The following is a 21,709-nucleotide window of genomic DNA, read 5'->3' on the forward strand; positions in this document are numbered from 1 at the left end:
AGACTTATTCAACCCTGCTGCCATAAAAAATGCTTCAGAAAGTCATTCCTATCGTTCTCTTTGAAAGTGTACAGTTACTCTTCCTTCTCTGACAGATGAACACACCTGACAGGTATAAGATTTCCCACACAGAAATGTGTGTGTATTATACCCTCGTACAGCTGTTTCTTAGATTTATAGCATACACTTTATTTGTTAATGCATTTGCACTACTCTGTCTCAGTCTCTCTCCATTTCAGTTTCAGTCTTATTTTTATTTTCATCTTTAACTTAACCTCATTTTTATTTTCTTTGTTTTTTAATTATTTGTAAAATTTTACAGCACAAGGCCATCACTATGCACCTGTGGCACTTTTACTAGTTTGTTTAATTACTGGAAATTGTACTGTTTTTAATCTTTATCCTGCTGCTATAACAAAATAATTTCCCCTGTGGGATCAAGTATCTACCTACCTATCTATGATTTTCTTAAAAAAGAAAACCATCAAACTATTTTGTGAAATAGGTAGAATGGGTGGGATGTGGTGATCTTAAAAATATAAAGGAAAATGATGATGCATTAGTAAAGCAGTTGGTTAAAGTTAGTGACAAAATAAGCTATTTCTTGGAGAGGCTAAATCTAAAAATGTTGTTTAACTTGCCTGTTTGTTTTTTTTTAAACTAAAAATGACAGGAGTTCATAGCCACTCTTCATCACTCTTCATCATCAAGGTTTTCTTTTTGTATGTGATGAATCTTTTTAAAACTGCAATGTAACTCCACATCTCATTGTACAAGATGGGTAGGTAAGAGAAAGGTTATATGTGAAAAGTGATAAATCACTTGTTTACTTGCTAATGCTAGCTGTTTCTACAAATGCATAGATCCTAACAGCAAGGTTTATCTTAGCCACAATCTGCATGTGCAAAAACAAAACAAAACTAGTCTCACAGCTTGATAAGGCCCATCCATTTTAAATGTGACAACAGACAAACCCATAAGATTAATAGATTCACAGTTTACACGTATCCTTTAATTAACTACCAAAAAAGTGAGAAGCTTTATAACAGAATGCCATTTGACATGAAAGGAGAGTGATTTCTTTACTACTTTAACTTGGGTTGGAATTAAACAATATTTAGAATTCATGTGACAAACACCACTGTGTGACGATAACTGCTAAAGAGTAGTAAAATAGTGATTGCCAAACAGTATCTTTGCTTTTAAATGCCCAGCCCTCGTGGAGATACTGCACGGCACAACAAGAATGTAAAGGCTGCTACCCTAATCGGGGTGGCAGTTCCTATAAAACTGGAAATGTGCCTGTAAAATCACAAAGAAGACATTGATCCTGAGCGCAATTTGTACGAAGACCGTTAGGGGATCATTGTGTGCACGTTTTTTCTGATTCCTGTGAATTGTGGAGAGGCAGCAATGGATGCCACACCAAGGTCATTGATCTTTTGCCCAAATTAGGTCAAAACAGCACCAGAGGACAGTGTATACTGGGAAACAGCTGAGCACATGGAGTTATGAAGATGGTGAGTGGAAGTTGGAAATGAAATTTAACTAGTGAACACACACACACAGCATTAGTACAAGGTTAAAATTTTACGGACTATTTGTTGGCTAAATGCAATCTCCATAGGTCCTTTGGCAGACTGCCTGGATTTTTCCAAAAGCAAAACTTTTGAGATTTCTGATTTTGTAAACATAATTCACAGAGACCTTTAGAGGTCCTTATACTCTGAGTCAGTCTAGCCATTTACTCAGCTTTGGGGCTTTAAACTAAGCACACATAAGCTTTTCAGAATTTACAGGCAAACAAATGGTATCAAAAGCATCTAACACAACTAAGGTACCTAACACAAACTGCATCTGTGCTTACTCTTTGAAAGACTAATCACTCAAACCTTACAAAAAATTATTTTCAGGGAATTTGCTGCTTTTTTTGACAAACATCCCAGTTCAAAGAGTATCTCCAAACTTTTTTCTAACTCTCCAAGTAGATAAAATATTTGACTTTGAAAAATCCAGCCATTCAATTAATTGCGTATGGTGAATACTAGTATCTCAAAGAGCAAAATAAACTGTCTTTGAAGCTCAACTCAGTTGCTCATGACATCCAATTAGAACGCACAACTTGCAGAATTGGATTTCATGAGGTCACAACATATTTTAATATCCAAAGGTTCCTAAAATCTGCTTACCTAAGTAGTTTAATGTCTGTTTGAGACCAAAACGAGGGAGAAACGATTGCATGTGTCAAGCCTTGCAGCAGAGCAGTAGTTCTGCTTGAACACACAAAAAATCAACACAGGGAGGGTCAGATTAGGACAAAGTACAAGCTGGAGACACCACCTGCCTGGTGTCCACTTTCTGCCCGACTCCTGTTGGCCTGACGTGTTTTGTACTGCCACATAAAGCAGCTCAATTTAATCCAAATCCACAACAAATGCCCCAGGACAGGAAGAGACTGCAGCCAGGAGGTGACAAGGAGGTTTAGGTCATGCTGATTTGACACCTGCCGTCGAGCCGCAGTCTACCCCGGTGATATTTTTGCTCTTACATCGGTGTACATCTCTAAGAACACTACAGAAAAAAACAACACTGAATTTCTTTAGTAAAGGTTGACCCCACTCTGGGCTGTGGACATTAGCTACAATTCCCTGTGACAGAAAAATCACAAACAAGTGCACAGTGATTACTGTCTTTGGAGCTGAATTATAGTTCACACACACTACCAGTTGTATTGACAGATTTGACTCTGGCAGTGCATAAAAGCACGTCAAGCAGCTTTATGAGCCTGACCATAAACAGATGGTCTATTGATTTAACTCTAATCAAAATTTCCAAACAGAAATCCTGAAGGTCATCCCGAAATTGAAACTGCCTTAAAATAACCAAGGGGGAAAAAACGGCATTCAAAGTGTGTGTGTGTGTGTGTGTGTGTGTGTGTGCAGCATTATAAAGACATATGGCAACTATGTTTAGGAAGAAAGCAATGTTCCGTAAACTGACTTCAATTAGGTTTCCTGACCTTCACTAAATGTAGCCTTTACAGCAAGAGTGCCCATGTGGATGCTAAGGGCGAGTGACACTGCAAACTCGGCATGAAAGCCTGGAGCACACAAGGACTGAGATACTGACACTCACACTTTATTCTTTGCATTGTTCGTGGTGAGATTGATTGTGAAAGCTTAATGAGTATGTTGGTGCATAATAATAGCCTTGTAAACACAGGGATGTGTAGTGTATGGTGTCCCTCCCCCTTCCATCCTGCGCCGTGTACCTGGTGTCAACAGGATGACGGAGGTGACGATCAGCGAACAGATGACCAGAATGACAAGAAGGGCGATCGCTATTCCCTTCCAGTTCCTCTGCGGAGGGTTACTGCCCACCAGCTCCTACAGAGACAGACAGAGAGAATAAATGGTCAGGATAAAGACTATTCTGGGAGGGATTCAGAGCACAGTTTATCAACACAGGTTGGGAACATAACAAAAGTAAAAATCAAAAAGAACAGTATGAGAAAGAAGGAAACACTAGATAAGAAGCACCTTGGAAAGAAAGGAATCAGAGAAGTATAAAAGGCAAAGTCGCGGAAATAAAGGATAGGGGTGTTAGTCAAGGACGAATGTGAGTCAGAGTCGCAGCCTCTCGGATCTCAAGGAGAGCCGCAGCAGCAACAGCAGCAGGAGGAAGAGGAGGGGGGAGAATTCTTAATGAGCCGAGCATCAGCGGCCATCACGCGCAAACGAATGTGACAGATAAAAATGGAGCCCATGACACGTTGGCGAATTGCATGCTCGACAAAAGCACGGAGAGAAGCTTTGGGGTTGGGAAAAGGAGTCTGAGTTACGAGGAACCTTGAGGTAATTTTTCCCTTTTTTCACCTTCTCCGTTTTGTTTGACCTACAAATCCAGAAACAAAGATATTTTTAATGCTACTGAACTGAGTGAAAGCCAAATTCTAAGGAATTACTATGGCTCCATATAAAGTATCACTGCAGGATATAAAAAGGAAATAACACAGGCAAAGCTGCTCTAGGCTTTGTGTCCTTGCCCAGATGCAATAATGAGCAAACCATGTGAAATTCATTTGACACATAGTCATGTGCAGCAGGTAGCCACATACAGCAAAAAAATAATAATAACAGAAACAGAAGAGGACCAGCCACACATCTCTGTGAGAAAGAACAACCCTAGCCTGACCATCACTCGCTGTCTGAACGTAGAACTTTCGATCCGTGATGCTGTTAAACACGGCAGTTATTTTCAGATATTTATTGACTCTTTCCACACATTTTTCTCTCAAATCCAAGAGTCTGCCGTCCATCTCAATAAATGGACCAAGGGTCACCTCTTTTCCCATCTGAAGATTTGCAGAGATGTGGGTAAAAGAGAGGCAGTGGACTGCAGATGAACCCTCCACAGAAAGGCAGAAAATGAAGCTCGAAGTCTGTCATCAAAGCAGACTGCTTTTTTGGTCTGACCAGTAGGAATATACTGCATCTGACTATTCATTTATTTATTTAGTTGGCTGACAGAAGATTGTGCTGTTGCATTTTGAGATTATTTCTTGTTAAATATTGAAGTTGGCAGGCCTGGCCGAATGACGCTGTGTGAAAGAGGGATTTATTTCTGGCATGTTAAAAATAGCAATTATCACTTTGTATTGCTACCTTTGATTGCATCCCATGTGTCTACAAAAGAAAGCACGAGACTGAGAATACCGCTCAACTTTATTTATTCAATTTTAATAAAGAGGTTAACATATTCTCGTGCAGTGCTTCAAGGTCAATTTTTTTTTGTAAACTCATTCTTACTCTATAAAAGCCCACTGTGGGGAAAATGCAACCGTTTTAACCACCAATACCAAAACACATTCCAGGAATCAGGATCCAGGAATGTGTTTCAGGAAGCACGTTCTCGGCATGATCAGTAGATCATGAGTGGATCACTAACTAAAAATAAACTACATTGTTCTGATACATTGCCGGAGCAATCTTTGAACAGTACAGCTTTTCCCAGACTAGCATCCTTGAATTAAGTGCCACATGGCATAAACTACACAAATCCATGCCTAATTAGCATAACATACTCTCAACCTCCTGTTTTTTAAATTTTGTATTTTTCCCCCTTCCCCATTAATATATATATACATTTTTTAGAAAGCCGAGGTCAGTTTCCCGAGCCCAATAACTGCCATACCTGTAAAATAAAGAATGAATAAATTGAATCTGTCTGGCAAAATGAATCAGGCTTAAGGATCTGAAAAGCAACACTTCATGCTACAATCTAAAGAAACAAAGTCATTGACATCTACAAGGTTGCAAACCGATTTCTAAGGCTTTGGTACTGCTGCAAACCATGGTGAGAGACATTAACCACAAATGGAGAAAACTTTAAACTTTAAACTTTAAAATTTCTGTGGACTGACAAAACAGGAGTTAAACATTTTTAGAAGGTTTACATCTGGCATAATGCTAACACAGTATTTTATGTGATGAACATATCAACAGTCAGTCATGGTAGTGGTATGGTGAAATGGACTGCTGAGCTGCCTCACACCCTGATTATATCAAACTATGAATTCTGCTCAAGTAAATCCTGAAGAAGAATGTCTGGCCATCAGCTCGTGCCCTGAAGCTCAAGCTATGCAGCAGGACAATGTCCCAAAACACACCAGCAAGTCCAACTCTGAGTGGCTCATTGGCTTAGTCAAAGTAAGTACTTAACTCTGATTTAGATGGTTCGACATGGCCTTAAACAGGCCAATTATGCTCAAAAATCATTCAGTTTGGTCAAATTAAAAATTTATTCTATAAGGAAGATTTGGGGAAAGAAAATGCTCCATAGTAATGTGAAAGACTCATTGCCAGTTAACATTAATTCTAGATTGCAGTTCTTGCTGCCAAGGTTGGCACAACCAGTTGCTAAGTTTTGGCAAGATTTTTTTCACACTGGACCAGGTAGGCTTTGATCATGTTTTTTCCCTTACTTGAAATAAATGAAATGATCATTTAAAAAATGTAAATTTAAAAATGTCCTTGGGTTATCTTTGCCTAGTATAAAAATCTCTTTAATGATATGAACTATTTAAGTGTGACACATTTTGTCTGTTACATTTTGTGTGAACTCATACATGTTGGAGAAAGAAAATAAGGCAATTCAGAAATTAAAGCATCTGAAAAGAAAAAAAAAACATATGGGTGAATGACTTTTAAGCCCAAGTTTTCACACATCAGCACTGAATAGTGTGGCTAGCACATAGATAGACCAGTGCCAAAACCACAGCCAAAAGGGACTCTGCAGGAAGGGTCCAAAGCCCAAAGCTACTGATGGAGGATTAATAAGTTCTTAATTAGTTTATAGAGGATAAAAGAGGGAAGCAGAGCATGTGCTTTGGGCACCTGTGGCTGCAGCCTTAATGAATACATGCAAAAGGCTTTAATGAAGCTGAATGGCTGAGCTATGAAAAAAAACCTTTTAGTGACCTCATTCCCACCTTAATTGAAAAGAGCCCAAGACATCATTAGCCTGCAGATAAGAGCAATCGGAGCCATTTACCACACTTCCCATTACCCACATTCATTAAAACAAGGAACCAGTTAGTTAGCTGCATGGCCAATTGATGGTCACAAGGAAGAACACCTCAAGCAGATTCAAGTAAAAAAGTTCTTAAAGCTTTAAACTTCCCACACTACCCACATAACATTTATGCTCTGCTAATGTTATGTCTATCAGGTCTTATAGTTTGTATTAATTTAGTGAGATTAAACATAGAGGATATAGATTTAAGAAATTGAAAATGACTAACTTTTGGTTGCTGGATTGACTACTAACCACCAATCATCATGGTAAATTGAAGTTCTGGATCTGCCTACTCTGCAGGAACTACCACAAAGGTGGTTTAAGATACTTTAAAGGTCTGTAGTTGACAATAAAATGAATGCTGAGATTGAAGAATAATAACTAACACAATAAAGAGTTAACCGTTATAGCTTTCATGTATGCATGTAAGACATGTCTTGAAATCAAGAAAGAATAAATGACATTTCAAGCTCCAGTCACCTATGCCAAAGATTCACTATTTACAGTAGAAATTCACAGACATTTGGAGTGCTTATAGAATCTGAGCAGCAACAGAGCTTCTGCATTAGAGAAGCAGCAGCGAAACGGTAGGGTGACAGATGAAAGCTGATCGTCTAATGTAGACACAACTTCAGCGAATCTGTGGTGCGACAAAGGTGACTGGAAGCTCTTTTTCTTTCAACAAACAGAACCAACAAACATGCCCAGCCATGAGCTCAGTTGGTTTTGTTGTGGAGAGATTATTTCAGATATCCAGCGATGAGCATAATGCTGTGGGCTGCGAGCTGACAGTCTACAGTGTGATTTATTTTGTCTAATTCAGCGCTGAGCCATCTCTCTGGAACAATCTATTTTTTCAGCAGAAATGAAAATCCTATTGGAGATTTTACAAGAGTGGCACAAAGCCCACTGCTGATTTTTGTGGTCGATACAGCATGTGACTGAGTACGATTTACAATACGGTGACAAAATTGAAGGAAAATTGCTCTATAGAGTGCAACCACTCACATGCAATAATGGAATGTAAAGCGAACACAGCAGAGCCCTCAATCTGTGTAATGCACATTAAAGGAAAAGACAAATCCTCATGCATTGCTAAGTAATAACTGTTTATGTGTTATATGCAAATGGTTCGGCAGTGTAGATAAAGCAATCTAAAGCTGGGGATGATTCCATCACAGCATTAACAGCTTTATCTATGTGCGTGACTGTAAGCATTTACAGAAATCCAGCCCGGAGGGCAACCTAACCTGAAGTGGATCGCTTTGCTGAAAGGGCTACGGCATGACTCACTCTCTGTAGCTCTGTAGCCAAAGCGATTTGGAAAAGGTAAAGGGCTCATCTAAATGTCCATGCAGTTCTGTTATCTCTTCTACAAGGATCAGTACAGCTGCTGCTCAGAGAAGCATCAAATGTCACAGTGTATCTTTAACCAATAATTCATTTTCAAGTGTAAAGTTTATATTCAAACTCACTCAACCTTTCCAAGTGTGATGTTAGGAAAAGTTTTATCAAGTTTTATCACCATGTCAACTTTAGTCCAAGTCCAAGATTGACAGTCAGTGTTTGTATCTTCACCACTGTCAAGATTAAGCAAGTTCAGCAAGCTGTCCAGTAACAGCAAATGTTCACTACTAGTCCGACAGCACAAGCTAAGAGCCAAAACAGGAATCTTGAAGCATGCAACAGCCGAAATAACTGTTACAATGACTAATGACTCAACCAGTATTTCCATATAGATCAACATACCTATGGGAATGACATTGAAAACTATGCATCAATGAGAGCAAAATCTTGCTAGCAAAGCTAACTGTGAGAATGCAGTATTCTTGTATTGAACTGGAACTTGCTTGGGGTGAAGCAGAGTAATAATCAAAGAACACATGATTAAGCCAAAAAGAGCAAGGACAGAAACCTCACTGGGAATTTGTGTCAATTTTTTTTTGCTCTTTCTGTGCTCAGAGGGAATAATGGTAATCACTTATTCAGGGTGCAGACACGAGACAAAACCTTGTCTAACCTTCCCGATCAGGCCTCTGTGATCTGTAATTATCATAATGATTGGACTAATTACCTAGGCCTTATGTGCTAAAGTAATAGCGAGAAGAGTGGGGGAGAGAGATGAGGTATAAAATGCACAGCAAGGAGAAAGGCATCAGAGCTTGCAGGAAAAGTAAATAAATAAAATGTTGGGAGGTACGGGAGAGAGTTCACTGACAGGAAAGCTTGAAGCGTGACCAAAACATGACAGAGAGACGCTGTGGATGGATCCAGGTCCAAACTCGAATAAAAACAGAATCCTGATGTGTTCTAGTCCTCTGTAACTGTCATGTTTGAATCGGCAGAGCATGCACAGACATTATGAGTTTTGAGTCAACCCCGAGAGTGCATAACACAACACTATGTTAGTGTTCCTTGAAGTAAACAAACGGAAAAATCGACATAGCTTTTGAGCAGTCACAAAATGAACAACTATTTGATTTGAAGTATGCTTGAAAAGGCAAAATAAGATACATTTAGCTGCTTTTCCTTCAATTTTTTCTCACTACTGAAAGTAGTGGCATGCAATTTGAAGTCCTAAACCTTCAGGACCACTGACGAGGCAGGTCAAGTGGGGGTATCCTTAATAGTCTTGTTTTATAAAAATTAACTGCATAAATGAACTTTAATTTAGTGGCTCCTACAATAAAAATGTACTCAGCTGGATATGAAAATAATGGCTCCTATCTTTGGATGAAGAGCTCTTTAGTCACAAGACATCAACTTCCGTTGAGCTCATTTGAGTTTTACAACAAACCTGACTTATTTTAAGAGGACCTTTCAGGTTAGTTTCCATATTGACTTTTTAGAAACACCGAAAGTGTTGACAAAGTAACAGACATAATGCCCAAACCAGCAATCATCTAAGAAAGAACAGACCATTAAAAATGTTCTAAATAATGAGAAATTGCTCAATTCATTTGATGCTATGTCAGACGAGACGATTTGGCTCATCCCCTTTTGCTGCTTTAATAGCTCTAACTATATTGTGTTGGGCATGGCTACATGTATTCTCCCTCAGGACAAAATGATAATGCCTCCAGCATTAGTGACAGTATAGTTAATTAATTCTGATTCTGAACAACAGTGATGTGCAGGAGTGTATCTGTCAACCAAAGTCTTGTGTACTGCTATTGCTGCATGCACAGTTTCTGTATTTTAATTCAGATGTTTATTGCAACACACATCATCTTCCAGCATAAATCTTAGATCACTTATAACACAATGGGAAAAGGAGTTCTTGAGTCCCTTTGAGCCCTTGTACAGACAGTCTTAGAGATGGTTGTGGCTAAAACCTAAAAGTACAGGATGATGCTGTCATGAGTTAATCAGGATTGAGAAAGTCAGCACTTAGCTTATATGGAGACTGTATCCAGGTGTCTGTATCCACGTAATGCAATTCACATAAAATGTGAGAATTTCACTCACTAAAACAGAAGTGCAGACTTCCTGGAAAGACTATCACTCAAATTAACCCCAAGACCATTGCTCAGATAATTGGACTGAAAATGCTGCAATGCCTTCTTTAAGTTCTTTTGCATTCCCTTAGTCCACTTTGGGGAACATAACATTGGGGGTTTGCCCAGGATTTAACCAAAAAATGAAAGAAAAAAAATAGTCCAAATGTTCCAGTTTGCCTTGATGCATTTTAAAAATAAATAAATAAAACAACACAGTCAGAAGGTACCATAAATTAGCTGGGGGGATGTATAGCATGCCAACAATCTGTCATTTACATCAGACACAGTCCAAAGAATGCATAATATTGAGCCTAAACACAATATAAATAAGTGAGCTATTCACATCTATATAGTTGTCACAGCGAACAAGGTGAGAAATTACCTGAAAAGATCGAAACATAAACAAAAATAAAAAGTTTCTAGTCTTTTATAAAATGATTCTTTCTACAGTAAAGTTAGTCAGGTCATGCAGTGACAGCAGGGCGGACAGGAAACATGTTTGGCTTTGATTAAATAAAACTGCAGCACAAGTTATGTGCCACAGCTTTGACTGCAAGTGATGGAGATTAGGGTCAGAAAGCACAGAAAGAAATGGATTAGATTAGGTCATATAATGACACGCACTAATAAAACCATATAATCGCATAATGCAGCACAAAGTAAAGGACATTAATGCAGATTATTTTGTAATATTTACTTGCTTTATGATTATTAGGTAGTTGTTTCAATTTATTTTACAAACCTAATTTTTTTCATGCAAACAAAGACTAATAGGTGTCATTTCAGACCAGTTTCATAGTGCAGAGGCATGATTTAAACTTCAAACAGAGGGATTTTGAATCTCTCCTCCTTTCATCTTCCTCAAGCAGACTTCATTTTGGCAGAAATATGAGCAGATTAGTCTCAAGTTCAAATCCTCTTCCATTGTTTAAGTGGCTTTAAGTACAGATGGATTTTCTCTTAGGCCTTTTTCAATCAGACATTTAATCTTTGAATAAAAGATTCCAAATGGTGCGCATCTTCCAGCTCTGTGCTTCACAGGTCAAAGAGCACCCATGCAACTGCACCCAAACACATTTGGACAATCTTCTTGTTGTCATAAAGTGAGGTCCAGCGATACGGCTGTAAATAAACAAGCTGTCTTTTTTGTTACTTAGGCCAGGAGAACAAATTTTCAACTGTCTAGCATGTGTGTGTGTGTATGTTCTTCTTGAGTTTCTTCCGCCTGGCTTGTTTGATTTGCGAGTGAATCTCTTCCAGTCCATTAAAGAGATGCTGGGAGGGCGCCACTGCCAGCTGACCTCTCTCTGCAGAGTTTGCTTTAAATCACATCTCTGTAGAATAACACAGAAACACACTGCCGCAGGACGAGTCAGTGTAATTTGAAAATACATAGAATGTATATATAAGATCGGTTCAGTCTCCATGACGGTACCTGTGGTTTTGTGAAGGTATATTCTCAAGCTTCAACTTCAGCATTTTGGCCTGACCATATTTAGACAAGAGGTTAAGAATGCTAATTTATCAGCTAATGCACAGATATTTCAATAAAACATGGATACCTGCCACATACGCTCTTAACAGCTGTTAAGAAAAGGCAATTTGCCATATAGACTAAAACCTTTTCTGAACCAAACTGTAAATATGTTGCTCAGCTGTATAGTTGGTTATGTCAATGATTGATTTGTTTATGAAGTGGCCAAGGGCACCTACACATTGGCTTCATTTAAAAAGGAACCTGAACACTCCTCATTTGAAATCTCATTTAGTTCGCCAACCATACCCTGGAACTCGTACACGTGTTTTAAAATATGATTTCTGCTGCAGCCATAGACAAAATGTCCCTTTAACATGCAAGCGCACATTCTGAAGAAGAAGCAATTACTCGCATCTATTCTGTAATATTTTCCTCATCGCCATGGAAACAGAGTACGAGTGAATCAGGTTATTATCCCTATAGCTAAAGCTCCTCTGCATAGTATACACACATCATGATATGGCTAAACAAGTGATGAGGCACACACATGAGGGAATAGCCCTTCTTGCTTGCCTCTCATATATAATGCATGAGGGCAAAAGTCTATTTGTCAGTCTCAACGCACGTCTTCTTTAGGAAACAAGAACAACAAAGAACACAAGCAGAGTTTCTCCTCATTTCATCACTTTTTCCTGTGGCAGCATGTGTCTACAGATCTGTCAGGGGAGGCAAAATGTACCTGCCGAATGAAAAGGTTTACCTTCATCTCTTAACTTCAGCAGTGCCACAAGTACATGTTAAAGATAAATGAATTTCAGTGGAGGAAAAAAAAAAGTCTGGCCTGACTATTCTAATAGTAGAACATTGGGCATTGTGGTCATTCTTCCAAAATTCTATGTTACTACTGCTTTAATGACTGATGCCTATTCAAAGCTACCCCTGGGAAATGTTCCAGCATAACATTAGCTAAGTATGTGAAGGAAGCTGTACCCTTGCATGCAAATGTGTGATGTGCTGACTCCAAACCTTCTGAGGTAAATTGGATCTGTATGGATTATGAGTGACAAACTCCGAAATAAGGCGTGTAGCTGACATTTGTTCCATTATCTGTATTTTGTTACTACATTTGAGACAGCAAGCCTCATGTGTTAAATAAAAGCAAATCCCAGTTAATGTGTATTTAGAACATGTTACTGCTATAAGGAGTTTATTTTTTTTATAAATCATTGATTACCGTAATTGTCGGGCTATAAGCCGCTACTTTTTGCACAAGCTTTGAACCCTGCGGCTTTTAGTCAGGTGCGGCTTTTCTATGGATTGTCCATGATTTTTGTGATATCGTAAGAGGATTTGTTTTGTTTGTTCCACTGTTGTACGGCACTACGTTGCCTGGTGGAAGGATCGGGGTTCAAGAGTGGTATGTTGGTCACATGTCCGTCCGCCAGGCAAAGTAGTAGCCGTACGAAGTAGCGTGAAAAACAAACAGCGTGGAAAAGTCTGAAAACATCCACGATCACCAACGGATTTCGAAGGGCTGGACTGCTGCATGATGGAGAGGAGGACACCGCCACGACTCTTCTGAGGGTGTTCGACTCTGACACTGGAAACGAGGATTTCTTTGGTTTTGAAAGTGACAACGAAGGAAAGAAGCTGAGAGTGGATGACGAAGCCACCCTGAGCCTGCTCGTTTCCGACACTGGAGAAGAGGACTTTGGTGGTTTTAGTGCGCAGGAAGAAGAGAAAGATGATGGTGAATGACTGACTTTTCTTCTTGTTAAAGCCGTGTCACTGCACCTGAGCCTAAAAGGTAGTCTGAATCTATTTTTCTGGTGTGCCGAAGGTTACTGTTATGTACTACATTTGTTACTCATTTATGAAGCACAGTACATGTGCAAATATGTACCCATAACTTGTTTTTCAAAATATTAATAAAAGTGATGTGTCTCCAAACAGCCATCTCTTTCCTGACAATTCCCTTTGTGCATATTCTCTTACATATGATAAGTCAACATTGAAACACCTGCGGCTTTTAGTCAGGTGCGGCTAATGTATCAAAACAGGATTTTCCCCTGATTTTAGCTTGTGCGGCTAATATTCGGGTGCGCTTTGTAGTCCGGGAAATACGGTAATTCTTGTTGTCACAGAATGTACACGCAGTTCTGCTATTGTATGCAATTACTAAATTTAGTTCAGTTGCACAAAGAGTTGCTGTGACCATGTCACCGCCACCCATCTATGTGCTTAATTGGCAAAACTAAATATGAACCAAATATTGTCACCACTAAATTCCTGAAAAAAAATTATTTACTTATAAAAAGGCCCATGTGTCACAGATCGGATAAAAGCCTATATATGCCACACACACACACACACACACACACACACACACACACACACACACACACACACACACACACACACACACACACACACGAACACGAAAACTGGGTAGACTAGTTCTTTGTCTTTTTAGTTATCCTGTGGGGACTAGACACACATTCTTCAAAAGGTTACAGCACATAAAATAAATGTCTAAATGAAAGCCTGTGTCCTAATGGTTGAGGACACAGAGCAGAACTCATTTTCTACTATACACACTATTTACAGCATGTTTCCTGCCATTTAGAGTCGAACTAGTTTCTATATTCACCTCTTGATTTCACCATGCATCTTTCTTCAGCTCTGTGTTTATGGAAAGGGGGTGGGGGATGGGGGTACACAGAACAAAGCTGAGCAGAGGAGAAGCCTAATAAAACAAAACAAGCAAAAAGAAATTACCAGCAAATATCAAACCAGAAAGTCTATGATGCAGTAACTCGTGCATCTCAGAATTCATCATAATTCACAGGTTACTGTCCATATAACAGTAACAAAGTGACACTGATCTTAAGTAAAATTTGGGTGAAGACCCATTAGCTAGTCTAGTGCACTAGACTCCCATCAGTCATCTGTCAAAGACCAGAACTTTACCCCCCCCCCTAAAAAAAGAAAGAAAAAAATTGCTAGCCTCACAACTTTCCAACCTCCGTGCTTTGTTAACTGTCTAAGGACAGGTTTATGAAAATTGACAGAATGCTTTGAAATCCCAATGACTTCTAGTCATGCAGAGTTAAACCTGCTTCCAGAGACAATACCCAATTGTGGCTACAAGATGGTGGAAATGTAAACAATGGGTGGAAGCGACAAAATTATATCTGTGATTAACCTTTGTAGGTTTTAAATGATGTCTCTTGTTAGACTTCACTGGACTCAACACTGACTGTCCACTTGGCACTGCCCAGATGGACTGTGTGAGGATGGTCTTTGAAGAGTATTCAAGTAGTGAATACCTTACATTTCAAGATTTGATGAGATTTTTGGCAACTACAACTACTTGGTTAAGGTCAAGATCTGTGCACAAAGAAGGTCATTCACTTCTTGCCCTTTGCTTGGTAACTGGTTGTCAGTTGAGAGAAAACAGTCTTGAGTCTTGTTGCCTTTGTAACATTTACCACCTTACCACATGTCAATCAGCAATGTCCTTCACTTTCATTGGTAGTCACCTCAATCACTTGCTCTAAAGTTTAACCAGATACCTGAAACTTCATTCCTTTGTCTCTCGAAGTTGGTTAATAACATTGGTTTCCCATGACTTTTGGTTGTTGTGTTCCTGCTGACGACTTTCAAGGCCTGCAGTCCACAAGAGGTGGGTTTTTGTCAGTCTACAGAGAAAGCACTATATTTCAAAGGAACCAGTGACAGTACAAGCTTTCTAATGTTATACTATATTCTTCTTTCCATCAATAACATGCTATCCTACAGGAAAACAAGCAACTCCATACAGAGGTCTGCCACTGAAAATATCTGGTCACTTAACACTCTGTGCCTGTTCACCAGCAACTCGAGTTTTATGAGATGCAGTTTTGTTGCTCAGGCTCACTTAAGTGTTTTGCATGGAATGCTCCCAGCTGCAAAGTAACTACAAAATCATCTGAGCTGCTGTGTGGAAGGAGGTTAGTGGAGAATACAAAAAAAAAAACAGAGGAAGGGAAGAAAAAAGAAAGCTGGATGGGAAGGTTTCACTGCAGAACACTGCATGTCCCCTCAGCCCACACCCAGAAAGATTAGTATTCAGTGCAGCCAGGCAGCACAGCCAGTGCATCTCTCAACAACATTAAGAATTGAAAAGTATCTTTTCTATTGTTCTTATCTATCAGCCTTCATTCTATAATGCACACTTGTCCTGCTACTCTGGCAAAATAAATTGCCATCATGGAAACAATATGCACCGACAGACGCGCTCGCTTTCTCGAAATGAAATGCCCCTCAACCCACTGCTTCCAGGCGTAGGGGTCTAATAAAAAGAGGCTGCTGCTTTGTTGATGTTTACCCAGGCTAATGTATTCTGGCCTGCTGTTTTTTTTATCAGTTTGCAAAGTAAAATATGAACATTCATGTAGAAAGAATAGACTTCCTTCCTCCTTTATTGGCATAATGTTTGGCTGAAGTGTTCTCATGATGAAGAATGTCTCACGCTCAAGTGCGGTCTTCTTTTTTGGAAGAAAAAATAAAATAACCTGCATTCACCTCTCTTCTTGCTGAAATTTATAAAAAAAAAATCTGATTGGGAGAGCTTCTATGCTTGCAAATACAGACAGTGTTTCTCTGGGTGAGAGAGGGCGACAATGATGGGTATGATCATGTACCAGCAATGCTGACTGCACAGTGGAAGTTCAAGTGCATACAGTGAGTTATAGATATCGGCCTCAATAAAACAGCAAAAAATAAGTAAATCTCATTAAAAATAATATATTTTAACAGGGTTGTGAGGCTGTGATGAATCCCACATAACTGCATAGCTCATTTGAATCTGTCTAGTTTGTTTGCATTCCCTTGTGTTGTGTTACCGTGGTGACTCTGTCAAAGTTTAAAAATAATTCATTGCTTACCCTCCATCTGGCCACCTGTTGTTATTACCACAACCCAGTTGTTCATGCTATTCAGCTGAGAATGGAAGAGCATGCTTTGCATGTAAGAGTGGCCACTGAATGATTTAACAGGGTTGTGAGACTATTTGTTTCATAATTACTGGCCAGTGTATCTGCACTCAACATTCATCATATAGCTGAATATTACATAAGTCCTTTTATTCAATTCAATGGAGCATGTCTATGCTACAAGTGTAATGAACTGTAAGGCTTAAACATCTTGTTTAATTTTGTTGGCACACTTGAATCATAGGTTTTGACAGCAGGGATTTTTATCATTAACTTAATCAGGAATTACTGCCAACAATCAAAAAATATGTTTTCCATGTTTTGTTTTGGAAGGAATAAATGTTGCATAAATCAGACTTCGAATAATACAAACAACACCTCTGCAAAAACCTTTAGAATATGGAAAGGCGTAAAAAGGAAATTCTGGTGTACATAATTGATACTGACGTGAGGATATCTGGCTGACAGGGAAAACTCATTATTTGAAAAAAGACTTCACAAAAACACTTTTCCATTAATACATTAAGAAGATGAAGTGTCCTGAAATTTCAAGATATGCAAAAGAGGTGACTAAATATGCACTAATTTGCATAAAGGTCTAACAGGCAGAGTGGAGTCAAATATAAACAAATGTGTATTTTAAACATTTTTAACTTCTCTGATGATCCACAGTTGCACCCTAGTCAGATACATCAATAATTCACAGCCAATATCAGCTGTCCTCAGAAAATGCCTATTGTAGTTTTCAATTTAGTTACAATTTTGTCATAAACAGTAAACAGAATACAGGTGGTGTGTGTGCTACTAAGGTATCACATGATATTCAGAATGGGGTTTTTACAATTAAGTTAATAGTCTTATTACGCTTTCAACTAAAGCACAGAATTATCCGATGTGTGAAATAGTTGCTATGTAGCTCATACATCTTGTGTAAGCAGAGTGAGGAACTAAACTAAAATGTAAATATGTAAGTAACTTCCATATATAAGTAAATATGTGATGAAAACAGCAAGACAACCTAAATCTGTCTACTTACCGCCCGTCACTCTCAGTGATGCAACAGAGGGCATCCATGAAAAACAAAATGAGAGTCAGCAAATAAAAGCCTTCCAGGACAAACTATCCATTACATTAACCACTGCTGGCACCAATGGTCCTATCCAGGAAATGCTGACTGTTACAAAATGTGAGAAAAAAGGATTGGCTAATAACAACATGGCTGGTGGCTAAACTAGGCTAATGGCACTTATGGTGTGTGAGATTCCATGTCTGTATCTTTTTAGGCAGCATGTCTTTATTATTAAGCAAAAGGCAAAGTACAGCATCCAATTCAAGACATTAATATTTTGTCTGGAAAGTGGGAGAGAGAATGCACATATAGAAAATGTTTAATTTAAATATTTACAAAGACAAAGTCAGATTAACGAGCCATGCTGAGTTTTTTGTGTTTGCTTTTCTGCTTGTTCAGTAAATGTGGATTTCTTTACAGTTCTCTTCAAAGCAAACACACTAAAACTACAGTTTTCTTCAGATGTAATCAAGGGTGGGGAAAAAAAATCACCAGCCAGCAATCCTCAGTGCCTGCAGTCTTTATAGATGCAAGCTCACTCCATGTCAGGATGCATGCTGTTTGAAGGTAGCAAGCTCATCGAGCTGTCAGGGCATGAACTTGACCATAGTCCTGGGATTGAGAGCAGGACTATCGATACTTTTAATCCTTCCATAGGGTAAAAAGTTGCGTAGTCTTGTTGTTTTCACACATAAAAAAAAGAACGTGCAAATGAAATTATTTGGCTTTTTAAGCATATTTTTATCACAAGCAACCTGGTACATAGAAGTCACGCCTTTCGTCCATTAAATAAAGTTTCAAACTAGGTGTAGACCAATTTATTTATAATGGCTAATGACTGAATGAAAAGGTCTTAAAAAGGTAAAGAAATGGGAGAAACACCCTTCAAACCATATGAGTAAAAATGTTACACAGTTTGTCCACCAGAGGGCACTTTGCAACTTCACTATTGACACAAACAACAAGTAGCTAATCCATAGAGAGTATATAATTACACATAAAAATGCTAGCCAGATGTCTTAGTTTTGTATGTCTATTTTTAAAAAAATAAAAATAAAAATAATTATAATAATCAGTCAATGCATCGCAATATCAGATTTTTAAATCACCAAATACAAGTTATGAAAACCTATACCGATCAGGATCTACTTAGGTATGAGTAATTAGCTTCTCATTAGGGAGTGACAGCACCTATCACTCACATAAATAAGACCTCTCAATGACAAAGAAAGCAAAGAAAAATGGTGATGGATCGCCAAGTCTGGAAGGTCTCAAAATGATTTGAAATAAACCATCTGACTCCAAGGAAAGCCGATGACATGTACTACAATAAAAAAAGAAAGAAAAAGAAAAATGGCCACACCAGGTGTCAGGAACTACAGCATACTCTTATAAGTGTTTGATGCATGCACTTGTTTTTATTTTTTCAAATCCCAAAAAAATAGCCATTTGGTGCAAACCACCTTTTCAGGAGAAGAATACCAAATTCAGCAATGAATTCAGAGCCATATTTACAGCAAAAGTGCTTGAACTAGTCCAAAGAATCTGTCCAAAACTTGAGGTGTAAGAGGACCTTTTACCAGAATAATAAGCTTAAGCACATCAGCAAAAAGGCAAAGTCAAACCCCAAATTTACAACTTACCAAAATAGTGTGGATAACTTAAAAGGCCAGTAAATTCATGGAAAGTCTCAAAAAGCCTTGGATGAAGGACTTTGGCAGCAATCCAATGCAGAACAGCTCTGGAAAATCCTACAAGAGTACTGCTAAAGCCAAGGCTGTACTATTCACCAGAATATTACTTCTACTGATGTTTCTGTTGAATAAATCTATAGAATATAGATGCACTATTTTATATGGTCAGCAGTTCTTTACTACAACATTAGAAAAAAAGCTTCTTTGGTTGTTCTGGAATTACAAAAATTTAGAAAAAAAAAGGCTTTCTTGTAGTGGAAAGACATTCTCATTGTGAGTATAAAATATTTACTTGTAGCAGACTTAAAATGAGTCAATGCAAATTCTATAATTTCCCTCTACACAGAGAACAAAGTGTGAAGTAAGTGTGGATTTACAACCGTGGAAAGAAGGAAGATGGTCAAAAAAAAAATAAAATAAAAACTGAACAGACAGACAACAAACATCTCCAATGGCATAATCCAATGCTCTGTCTTTGTGGTCGGTATGGTGCGAGCCACTGCACTTTTCTTTCGAAAAAAATAAACATACACTGCCTCTGTCTCAGTCCTTAGAGACCAACATATTCATCTCACAGCAAAGGGATTGCAGCACCAACTAGCCATGCTGACACTGTACGTTCTGTTAAGAAAATATACCCTTGCTTTGTCAAGGTCTGAAAAAGGTTGATATTGAATCTAGTAGTAGTAATCCGCTGTTTTGTGCTGGGTGGTTTGTTTACAGCAGATATATAAAGGTGGGTACTTAGGAGCTGATCAGTAAGCTGTGAACGAGCAGAGCACATGTACTCGGGAGTAAAGTAAAGAAATTCTGAGCAGTGCCACAGCATGATGTGTATGCAATAATATGAATGTGTAATTCATTTTAAAACCACCATTAATTTCAGGTTAAAGACTAAAAAAAAACAATATTGAGAAATTTAAACATATGTTAATAAAATGTATAAACGTATAGCTTGAAGCACATTTTGCAGCCACGTTGCCCATAATACCTTGAAGGCAAATATAAGCAGATAACTAACGTGCCAATTATACTGCAATGCTTTTTGGGTAGTGCAGTGCAAGAGTTCATACCATGATGTGGAGATTCATTTCAAAGCAATTTTAAAAAAGTACTTTTCTACAACAAAACAAAGAACACTCCCAAAAGAAACAATTTCAAAACCACACCAACAAACCATGTCTGGAAATAATTTGAATCATTTCTTATATGAGCTTCATGCTCAGAAGAAACTCATCTGGAATGTGTGGGTGTCTTGGTCTTCTTGACAATGCCTGGGCAATATGAGCAAACTACTCCTCAGTATCAAACCGACAATTTGCTGCCTCAAACCTAGATTGCTAACAAAAAAGACTGGGTACAGACAGTACACTGAAAATGACCTCGTGACCTTAAACAATACTACCAACAACGAAGGGAGCGAGGCATTTAACCCCGGTGTATTCAGCTTACTGCTCAGTGCAGTCAGTAGAAATGAAAACTGCACTGGGCAGCTCCCAAAATGTTTTCAGCTACGGGAACCTGAATAACATCCTGATTAAACAGCAGAAGAACTATTCCCTGTGTCAATCCTTTGTGATTAAACAAGCAACAGGCAACTGTTTTCCTTCACCCTATTATTATTATTAAAGGAATGCAGATTGTGCAATGTGGTGGCAACACAGTGATTACCACTGATGTCAAGATTGTTTTGGTTTGAGTCTTGCTTTCACTATGCAAGTATTTAACCCACTGGGTGGCAATCTCAAAGGAAAATTATTGTGCAAATATGCAGTCAAAACAACATCACTTCCATCACCCTATAGCATTCCCTGATAACTGCGAGGCCACATGGTAAAATAACTAAAAATAGAAATGGAACCTACCGGGAAAAGAAGAAGACCAACAACAAAAAAGTTAGTAGTAGCAATAGTTGAAGGGTGAATAGAGGCTGACAACGGAGAGCGATAGAAACATTAAGTACATGAAGCACAACCCTCCACAATGTAATGTAGTGCTTTGATTGGGTGACAACACTAGAAGAGCCTTACATAAATAAAGTCCATTTATCAATATTTCTACTAAATCGGGAGGTATAACAGAATATGGCAAATTAAAACTTTATTTGAAATTGAAAAAAAAAAGCACAGCAGAAGCGAACTGCTAACTACATACAACTACATAAACTGTACTTTGGTGCACATTTTTCAATGATTAAAAAACCAATAAAAAAAAACCCAACAACACGGGTGGCAAACTAAAAGAGAAACCTGAACCCTTGAGGGGATGCAGAGGCTCCGTTATTCAGTGAAAACTTGCAAAGTGAACACCAAGGAGCTTTGAAGCTCTTCTGGCAGCACGCAGCGGCTAACACCTTACTAAGACTCTTTATGTTGGTTTCGCCTTTGATTTGCAAAGCTTATGAATAATTTATGGTC

At 38.5% G+C, this 21,709-nt stretch overlaps 1 protein-coding gene across 4 annotated transcripts in view; it reads right to left on the reverse strand.

The window, feature by feature from the left end:
• Positions 1-21,709, reverse strand: part of LOC102200745 (dipeptidyl aminopeptidase-like protein 6) — a 242,359-nt gene that overhangs the window by 69,607 nt on the left and 151,043 nt on the right. For all 4 annotated transcript variants that reach the window (XM_005730425.1, XM_005730426.1, XM_005730423.2 and 1 more), the window contains one exon: positions 3,272-3,386. In XM_005730425.1, the coding sequence (XP_005730482.1) occupies positions 3,272-3,386 (115 nt within the window). The remainder of the gene's footprint in view (positions 1-3,271; positions 3,387-21,709) is intronic.

The sequence above is a fragment of the Pundamilia nyererei genome, unplaced genomic scaffold, assembly GCF_000239375.1.
Source record: "Pundamilia nyererei isolate P.nyererei 1_Seehausen unplaced genomic scaffold, PunNye1.0 scaffold00037, whole genome shotgun sequence".
NCBI classification, from domain to species: Eukaryota; Metazoa; Chordata; class Actinopteri; order Cichliformes; family Cichlidae; genus Pundamilia; species Pundamilia nyererei.